This window comes from Cnephaeus nilssonii (assembly GCF_951640355.1).
Source record: "Cnephaeus nilssonii genome assembly, chromosome: 20".
NCBI classification, from domain to species: Eukaryota; Metazoa; Chordata; class Mammalia; order Chiroptera; family Vespertilionidae; genus Cnephaeus; species Cnephaeus nilssonii.
In genome coordinates, this window is record NC_137091.1 from 52,054,739 (window position 1) to 52,064,779 (window position 10,041).

Below are 10,041 nucleotides of genomic sequence, written 5' to 3' on the forward strand. Positions count from 1 at the left end.
TGTTTCACGCTGCAGGGTCCTCTGTGCCCCTCTGCCTCCATGGACACCCGCTGGCCAGGGCCACAAGAGTCAGCTGGACAGCAAGGCCCGTGGGCTTCGGGGCACCGCCTGGCTCCCCTTCACCTGTGGGAGGTGGGGTTTGGCTGGACTGGGGCGCTACCAGGTATAGAGCAGGTGCTCAGTAAATTCTGAAAGGAATGCCTGGAGTATCTGACCCCGCTCAGTGCTGGGCGGATTTCTGCCGCACCCTTTGGCATGGGTGGGGTCACGTGTGTGCAGGACTCCTGGCCCTTGGAAGGCCGTCACCGGGGGAGCTCGGAGAGGCGCTGCCACTGGCCCGGAAGCCAGCACATCACCCCCTGCAGGCTGCACCACCCCCCTCTGGGTGGCCCGCCTAGCCCATGCAGGGCTTCAGCACCTGCCCACCCAGCACTGCAGACCTTGCCTGCCAGGGCAGGTGCTAGGGCTCAGCTCCCCTCATGGCAGCTAGCCCCCAAAGAACTCCTGGCCCCCCAAAAGTAAGGTGCTCCACCATGATGCCCATCACAACAGGGAGGTCCAGAGATCTTGGGGGACAGGCTTCGAAACGAAATGTTCCTCCCAGGCAGCAGCAACTGCGACTGGGGTGGGGTCCCGCACGTGGCCCCCCTCTCTGAAGACTCACCGCATAGGGGCTGGCCTGTACCCTCCCCACAGGACCGCCGACGAGGAGGGTCAGGCCCGGTGATATGCATGCCCCACGCCCCCCACAGAGGCACCAGACGACCAAGTGGGCAGTTCTGTCTTTACCCAACGAGAGTGAGAAACCCCACGTCCAGGAGCTCACAGCTTCTGGGTTTTGGCCCGCGAGCCAGTCCTTTATTAGTCCATGATGGGCCCACCCCGTGTCCCCGTAGGTGCCAGATGAGGGGTGGCTTGGGGAGTGCACCGTGGATCTCACCCAGTCTGAAGCTGGAGTGCGGAAGCAGCTCTGAACCCCACCCCACTTGGGGGAGTTGGAGCAGGAATCCTGGGCCCCACCCCAGGTCTGATGATCCAGCTCTGAGGCAGTCAGATCCCAGCCCAGCCCCAGCCCGCCACTACCTGGAAGGGTCGAGTGTGGGCGGAGCAAGGCGAGCTGGGCCCCTGTCAGTGCAGATGAGGGTGGAAGCAGGGTAGGGCCTGTGCTCAGGGGGCAGTGTGGCCAGCGGTGGTCAGGTACCTGCTGGCTTGACCTGTCTGGCAGGGATGTCAGGAGCCCTGCGGTGGGCGTGGCCAAAACAAAAAGGGCGTGACTTCGCCGGCATGGTGTAGCCCCAGTGGCTGAGACCCCACGGAGGGCGTGGCCTGGGTCAGGGCGCGGGGTGCGCCGCCAGGTGGCGCTCCAGCAGCGCGCGGTGCGAGAAGACCTTGCCGCAGGCGGGGCAGGGCGCGCGCTCCGGGCGGTGGGTGCGCATGTGCACGTTGAGCGAGCTCTTCTGCGTGAAGCGTTTGGCGCAGACGGCGCACTGGAAGGCGCGCACGCCCGTGTGCGTGACCATGTGCTTGAGCAGGTAGTCGCGCAGCGAGAAGGACCGCCAGCACACAGCGCACTGGTGCGGCTTCTCCCCTGCGGGCGACAAGCGGGGTGCCCAGGTGTCAGCCGGAAAGAGACCACCCCCTCCCGCCCCCCGTGCCTCTGCCAGGCAGAGACCCCCGCCCCAAGGGGACAACCATCCACCTGGAACCCCCTGCTCAGCAGGGGCGTTCTGGGGCCACCCTCACTCCCCGACCGTCCGGTCCCACGGGGACCCCCACACGTGGCCTGGCCTAACCCCTTCCCTCTGGCCGGTTGGGACCCCCTCTTCAGACCTGTACCATCTTACCAGGTACCACTGACTGTCAGGGTCCCTCAACCCCAAAAGGCACCCTCCCTGGAGGGAACCCGCCGGTGTGGGGCATCGTTGCCCATCGGGGCTGGACACTTAGGTGTCCCGTGCCCACACCGAGGCCTCCCCTCCCCCATACCTACCAGGCCCACATCTGGCCACCCTTCTGGGGAGGCCCTTACACTGCAAGGGACCTGGGCATACCTCCCCCTCTCCGCTAGAACCCCTGCTGCCCACACCCCTGCCTGCTGGCCACCATGATGTCCCTGGGGGACAGAGCAGGCTGAGCCCCCAAGGCTCAGAGAGGAGGCGGCCACCTGTTGGCCCTCAGAGTCGAGGGTATAAACAAAAAGCCTTTCTCAGCGGCAGGGGCAGTGCCTAGGCGGGGTCCTCCCAAACCTGCCAGCCGGCACCTGGCGAAGGCCCCGCGGTGCTGGCACACCTTGGCTGGTGCTACCGTGGCCCTGCCCTCTCCTCCTTGCCCGAGGCGGCCAGGTGGCGATTTTAAACTGTAAACCGCACCTCCATTCTCTTTCCCATCTCAGAACATGGGTGCCTTCCCCCTCTTCACAGCGAAATCCCAACCCCCCGGCCCAGGACTCCCCTTGCCACTCCCCCTGGCTTTCCGGCCAAATCCTGGCTTTTCACACCCGGCTCCGCCAAGGCTTTGCACACACCTGTCCTCCCCAGGCCTCACCAGCCACCACCTGGGGCCCTCCCTCCACCACCCCCAGCTGCCTCGCTTCAGAGCCGCCTCCCCTACAAGCTGAGGTCCAAGAGCCTTGGGGAGCCCCTTGTCTCCTCCAGCCCTGGTCAGACCACCTCTCTTCCTGCTCCCCACGCTTCCCAAGGCCAGCGCACCCAGAACCCACTCCTTTGCATCCAGTCCGTCACTGAGCCCAGGGAGGTCCCAGCACTGCTCCTCCATCGGGCCATGCCCACCCCACCCCCACGGCTCCACCCCAAGTTCCAAAGGCTCTGGGGCAGGTTCCTGCTCCGCACCCCGCCTTAGGACACAGTCCCCCCCCCCCCCCCCCCCCCCAATGAAGCGGGGTCAGGAAACCCGCAGGGGGGCTGCTGCCCACACGGAGCACCTGGGGGCTCCACTTCCAGGCTCCTCTGGAGTTGCCAGCCGGCACGGTACCCCACCCCACCCGCCTCAGGTTCGCATCTCAGGGGACCCGGCCGGAGACGCCCGCTCACCCGAGTGGATGAACATGTGCTTGGTGTAGTTCTTCCGCGAGCTGAACGTCTTGCGGCAGTGGCTGCACTCGTAGGCGGGCGGCTCGGAGCCCGCGGGGCGCGCAGGGGGGACCAGAGGGGCGGCGGCGGGGGCGGCGGGCGGGGCCAGGGCCTCCCCCAGAGTCACGCTGGGGGCCGCCTCGGGCTGGAGCGCCGGGTAGAAGGCGGTCGGGGGAGCTGGGACCGACTCTGAGGGTGCTGGCGGGGGCTGCGCGGGGGGCCCCGGGGCGCCCAGGTGAAAGGGGAAAAGGACTACGGGAGGCGCCGGGGCCTTCACGGCGGGCTGGCGGGGCCCGGACAGTGACGCAGTCCGGCGGGGCGGGGGCCTCGGCGGCACAGCCTTCCACCGCGGGGCCGTCCTCCTCCTGCCACGCGGAGACGTAGCTGTCGGGGAACACGTCCTCGGCCACGGGGGGCCCCCGGAGGAAGTCCCTCCCGGCGCCGTAGTCGGAGAGGCCGGGCGGGCGCAGGCGGCTCCTCGCGCGCGCTGTCCGCGGTGAGGTAGCCGGCGGCGCAGTCGGGGAAGGAGGGGGGAGCCTGGCCCTCGCCCGGGCCACCGCCTTCGCCATCCTCGCCATCAGTCTCGTCCTCCGTCTCCTCCTCTTCCTCCTCGTCCCCGCCCTCCTCTGGGGCGGCAGGCAGGGCGGGGTCAGCGAAGGACCCCTCGGCTTTGGCCGGCGCCGGGGGCGCGGGCAGCTGCAGGCGCGCGGGCTGGCGCTGCTTGCGGGTGTGAGCGGCCCCGGGGTGGCCCGGGGGGGCGCGCGGCCAGCAGGTGGCGCAGGCGGTGGCGCAGCTGAGCGGGCGCGAGCGGCGGGGGCAACGGGCGTGGGCAGGGGCAGGGGCGCGGGGGCGCCCGCGGCGGGGGCCGGGGCGCGGGCCCGGGCGATGATCTGCGTGCACTCGTCGATGACCGTCTGGATGCGCAGCACAGACGCGGCCGTGAGCACCTGCAGCGCCTCGCCCTGCGCCACGACCAGCGAGCCGCTGTAGAGGAACTCCACGAGCTGGCGCACCGTCTGCGCGGGCACCACGGGCGGCACGCGGATCTCCGAGTGGCCGAGCAGCAGCTTGTCCTGGAAGAAGGGCGAGCCGGCGGCCAGCACGCAGCGGTGAGCGCGCAGCGAGGCCTCGCGGATGCGCACGGTCACGTCGCAGAAGTGCCCGCCCAGCCGCTGTCCGTTGAGGGTCTCGAGCAGCGAGCGGGAGAAGTTCTGCAGGTGGATGTGATGCACGGCCTCCGCCGCCGCCATCTGCACCGGAGGAGGGGGAGGGGAGGTCAGCCAGGGATTCCCTCTGCCCTAGGGTCCCCGTTCGTTCCTTCAGCCTCAGTCGCGGGACAGGGCGAATCTCAGCGCCTCCCCACCCCATCCCCCGCCCCGCCACAAACGGACCCTTGCAGGGCTCCACCCAGCGCACAGGCCTCTGCACGACCCCCCCCAGGGGCCTTGGGACCCCCCCCACACACACCGAGCACGACCCTTCTCCAGGACTCCTGCCTGTCTTGCCATCTCCACAGCTCCCTGCAGACCCATGGGAGAGGGGTGGGAATATCAAAGGACTCCCCAGGGCCCTGGCTCAGTGGATAGAGCATAGGTCTACGGACTGAAGGGTCCTGGGTTCGATTCCGGGTCAAGGGCACATACCTGGGTGTCGGGCTCAAGCCCCAGTAGGGGGCCTGCAGGAGGCATCCCTGATCAACACCCGGCCTTCCCTTCCCCCAGTGCTGCTTACTACCCAGGCAGGCAAGGCTCCAGGGCTGGGTTCCCCTGTCTAGGCCCACCCAGCCACCCTTCCCCCAACCCCAATACCTATCAATCTTCCCCCCTCCCCTCCAGGGGGCAGCTCTGTGGAGAAGAGGGCAGAGACCTGCACCCAGAACTGGCTCACTGACCCCCCAGATGGCTGCAACCCCCTCCACTGATGGCTTCTTTCTGATCCGCCCCTGCCTCACACCCCAACCTCAGGGACTCCGAGGCCTGGGCCCCGTCTGCTGCCTCAGAACCGGGGGTTTTCACCAGTGTACATGGAGGTCTTCTCGGGGTGGGGTGGCAGGAGGTGTACCCTGGACTGGGTGACCAGGGGTGTGTGCAGTCACACAGGGTTCAGAGTAGGAGGGGCATTAGCCAAGCAGTTGCCCCACGGGAGGGAAACACGTGGCTTCTGGCACCCGGCACCCCTCCCCCCCCTCCCCCCGTGGAAGGGAATATGGAGCGGCTTGTGTGCAGAGAGGAGACTTGTGTGGCCTGTGCAGGGGTGTGTGACTGGGTGAGTGCAGGGGGTGCATGGCTGAGCAATCCGGATGCGTCCTGTCAAACTGTGGACTCCTTATCCCAGCACTGCCCACCCTCAGGCACTAGAAAGAGGGGTTACCACCCCCCGCAAGGGATTCTGGGAACCTGAGCAGCCGTATTTCACCTGTCAAGTAGGCACCATGCTCTCTCAGCTTCACTTTCTCCTTCATATACCTCGCTCATCCCACACCCAGGCCACCCATCTCTCGTCTAGGGGAGGAGTTGAGCCCTGCCTGGTCCAGGCAGGGTCACAGCCCCAGAGTGAGGCCTGCCCTCACCCTCAGCGCCTACGGAGAGTTCAGACTCACCCCCTGCAGCTCCTTAAGCCCAAACCATCTTTGCTGGGGCCAGAACCCATCCCCGTTTCTTGCACGCCCCACATCTAACCCCTCAGACCACTTCACACACCTTCACTGGCTTGGACCGAGGGGTGCAGTGACCGCCTCTCTCCCCCCCCTCCCCCCACCTCGCGGTCTATTCCCCACGCGACAGCCAGAGGGAGCCTGCTCCCTCCTAACAGGTCAGGGCCCGCCTCGGCTCGGAGACCACCGTGCGGAGAATTAATTCTCGGCCAGTTCGCAAATGAGCCGAGTCTGCACGTGCTGTTGCCTCTGCACCAGCATCCTCCCCGGGTCCATTCACCCGGCGTCTAAGGCTCCCAATGTGCGCCGGGGGTTGGGGCAGACTCCTGTGCATCAACCCGCGGGGCAGCAGCCCTTCCTTTCCCGATCCCCGCCCCCCGCCCTGCTCCCCGAAAGGCTCCGACTTCTCGGTGCAGAGGCAGCAGGGCCTCCCAGGCGCTTCGGAACAAAGGCCACCGGAGGACCACCGGAGGACGCGGCCCCCAGGCCCGGCCGCGCCGCGTTCCCGCCGCCACACCTCTGCCCGCGCCACGCACAGCCCCGAGCGCCCTCTCCCGCGCTCTGCGACCTGGCACGCGCCCTACCCTGCGCCCAGCGCCCCTCTGAGGTCCGCACCCGCTGCCCCCGCCGCAGCCCGCACTCCCCCAGGCCTCCCGGGTCCGCCCCGCCGGCGCCCTACAGCGCCCCCTCCCGCCCGCAGCCTGCGCTCCCGGCCCAGCGTGGGGGGCCCTCCCGGGCACGCTCCGGCCTCCCGCCAGCCCCGCGGCTGGGGAACGCCCGCCCAACCTCACCTCCCGCTCCTCCGCAGGCACCAGGCCCGGCTGCGGCCGCCTCCGGCTTACCACCGACAAGGCCGCGCTTCCCGGCCGCGACTCCGGCGGAACCGAAGTCCGCAGCCGCTGTGGCGCTGGGAAGCGCTAGCGGGGAGCACCTTTCCGGTGTTTCTATGGAGATGAGCCGCCGCCGCCAGGCCGCAGTTCCGGGGGAACCGAAGTCGCAGACACAGGAACGGCGGGGCGGCGAGGATTCTCTGGGCCGCAGTACGCTTCCGGCGTCGCCCTAGAGACGGGGAGGAGGCGGGGCCTGCACTGTCAATCAGCGGGCCTAGCCCCTGTGTGAGCGGGGCGGGGCGGGGCTGGGGGTGCTGCACCCCAATAAAGTGTTGGAAGGCACTCTGCGACCCCCGGAGGTGCGAGCAGGAGTGGGGGTGCAAGCAGGAGTGGGGGTGCAAGCAGGGGAGGGTGCAAGCAGGAGGCAGCCAATCAATGGATTGTCTCTCATCATTGATGTTTTTCTTTTTTATATATATTTTATTGATTTTTTACAGAGAGGAAGGGAGAGGGATAGAGAGTCAGAAACATAGATGGGAGAGAAACACATCAATCAGCTGCCTCCTGCACTCCTCCTACTGGGGATGTGCCCGCAACCAAGGTACATGCTCCTGACCAGAATCAAACCTGGGACCCTTCAGTCCGAAGGCCAATGCTCTAGCCACTGAGCCAAACCAGTTAGGGCTGATGTTTTTTGTTTTTAAATATATTTTATTGATTTTTTACAGAGAGGAAGGGAAAGAGATAGTTAGAAACCCTCCTGCAGCCTCCCTGACTGGGGATCAAGCCCATAACCCCAGAATGTGCCCTTGACTGGAATCGAACCCTGGACCCTTCAGTCTGCAGGCCAACACTCTATCCACTGAGCCAAACCCGCTAAGGCCAGAAATTACTTTTTCTGCGCTCTGTAATTTACTCAATAAATGTTCACTTACCAAAAAAAAAAAAAGAAGAAGAAGAAGAAACCAATGTGTTTCTCTCACATCAATATTTCAGTTGTTCCTCTCTCTTTCACTCTCTAAAAATCAATGGAAAAATATCTCTAGTGAGGATTAACAACAACAAAACACACAAACAAACAAAGAACATCGGCCTGTGGACTGAAGGTCCCGGGGTTCGATTCCAGTCAGGGTCACATGCCTGGGTTGTGGGCTCCACCCCTGGTAAGGGGCGTACAGGAGGCAGCCCATCAAAGATTCTCTCTCATCACTGACCTTTCTATCTCTCTCTCCCTCTCCCTTCCTCTCTGAAATCAATAAAAATAGCCCTGACTGGTTTGGCTCAGTGGATAGAGTGTCGGACTGCGGACTGAAGTGTCCCAGGTTCGATTCCAGTCAAGGTTATGTACCTTGGTTGCTGGCACATCCCCAATAGGGGGTGTGCAGGAGGCAGCTGTTGGATGAGTCTCCTCATGGATGTTTTCTCTCTCTCTCTCCCTTCCTCTCTGTAAAAATCAGTAAAATATATTAAAAAAGAAAACAGACCCAGTCTTACAACCGCAGGGGCCTGGGTTCCTCCTGCCAACCACCCGGATGCGCTGGGCAGTGGGTTTCTCCCCAGAGCTTCCCGGAGAGCCTTGCCCGGCCCACGCTTGACTGCAGCCTTTGTGAGCGGAGCAAGGCTGCAGCCAGGAGGTGGGTGCTGCTTGAAGCTACGGAGTCCGTGGTCCTCGGTTAAGAAGCAGCGGACCGGGCTGGTGTGGCTCCCTTGACTGGGACTTGTCCGGGGCACAGAGGTCACCAGGCCGCCCAGGTCGGGGCACCTGCCTGGGTTTCCCGCTCAATCCCCAGTAGGGGGCGTGCAGGACGCAGCTGATGTTTCTCTTTCTTCCCCTCTCCCTTCCTCTCTCCCTAAAATCAAATACAGCTGCCAGAGACTCCGCTTGGTAAGCATCTGAACGATGCCACTGTTCTTCTCGAATACCTTCCAGATGCTGCCTTCCTGCCTACCAGCGAGCATCGGGCACCTCGACGGTCTCATTCTCCCATCCTACAAGGTCCGACATGCAGGGGGATTTGGGGGTCAGAGGGGAACCAACTGTCCAGACATATGGGCTGGGACAGCATCAGGGTGGGTGGAAAGGAATGTGCAAGGACGATGAGGAAGAAGGGTGTAGAACAGGAGGGAAAGAAACCCCAAACAAACCCCAACCCCACTCAGGCCTTGAGAAAGGCCTTTGCCACGGTGGTTATGGAGGCATTTGGGGGAATAGTGCAGCCCAGGGCACAGGTTTATGTTTTTTTTCCCCCAAAAAAATTGTAAGAGAAAGTTTATTACTAGCTGGTTTGGCACTGTGAATAGAGTGTCGGTCTGCGGACTGAAGGGTCCCGGGTTTGATTTCAGTCACGGGCACGTGCCCAGTTTGTGGGCTGGATTCCCAGTGTGGGGTGTGCAGGAGGCAGCTGATCAATGATTCTCTCTCATCGTTATGCTTCTCTCTGAAAGATGAACAGAGGCCGGAGACCATGGGATACCAGGACACAGGCTTTATTGGCGATCACCCTGCCGGCCGCCTTCCAGAGGGGGAAAGGGAAGAGAGAGAGAGAGAGCTTGAGAGAGAGCTTGCCGGGGTGAGAGTGCCTTTTAAGGGGAGGAAAGGAGGGGACGGGGCTTAGGGCACTCAGCACACGCTGATTGGTGGTTTCATGTAAGGCACATGATTAGGCACCTAGGGATTTAGGAATTGGGGGCTTAGGGTATATGGCAGGTGCTGATTGGTGGTTCAATGTGCAGTCCATATAAGGTGTTCAGGAATGTCCGGCTGCAGGTGGAGTTTAAGTCATACTCTGTCCATCAGTTGGGGGAAGGGAGGATCTATCACTCTCTCCCTCTTCCTCTCTGAAATTAAAATGAGAGAGAGAGAGAGAGAGATTACTTAGAAAATCACTAAGGTAGCCCTGGCCAATGTGGCTCAGTTGGTTAGAGTGCCATCCTAAACACCAAAGGGTTGAGGGTTCGACTCCTGGTCAGGGCACATACCCAGTTGTGGGTTTGATGGTACAGGAAGCAATAGGTCAGTTTCTTCCTCCATTAATCTCTCTCTCTCTCTCTCTCTCTCTCTCTCTCTCTCTCTCTCTCTCCCCCTTCCTCTCGCTCTAGAATCAATAAGGATTTTAATTTTTTAATATTGTATTGATTTCAGAGAGGAAGGGAGGAGAGATAGGAACAACAATGATGAGAGAGACACATGCCCCCCACTGGGGATCAAGCCCACAACCGGGGCCTGTGCCTTGAGGAGACCTGACTTGGGATCTCCTGTTTCATAGGTCGATGCTCAACCACTGAGCCACACAGGCCACACATAGATGCTTTATTTTTATGTGCTTTGGCATCGGTGATTTAAAAGAAAGAGAAACGGTGCTCGCTTCGGCAGCATATATAATAAAATTGGAACGATACAGAGAAGATTAGCATGGCCCCTGCAGAAGGATGACACGCAATAAAAAAATAAAATATAAAAAAATAAAAG

The 10,041-nt window shown here is 62.7% G+C and overlaps 1 protein-coding gene across 1 annotated transcript; it reads right to left on the reverse strand.

Annotated features, from left to right (window-relative positions):
* Nucleotides 1-17: 17 nt before the first annotated feature.
* Nucleotides 18-6,718, reverse strand: ZBTB45 (zinc finger and BTB domain containing 45). Its single transcript, XM_079760248.1, is given in 7 exon segments — nt 18-1,588; nt 3,051-3,390; nt 3,392-3,547; nt 3,549-3,845; nt 3,847-3,906; nt 3,908-4,339; nt 6,534-6,718. Coding segments are annotated over 6 exon segments (1,542 nt in total). The 5' UTR covers nt 6,534-6,718; the 3' UTR covers nt 18-1,331.
* Between the last annotated feature and the right edge of the window lie 3,323 nt (nt 6,719-10,041).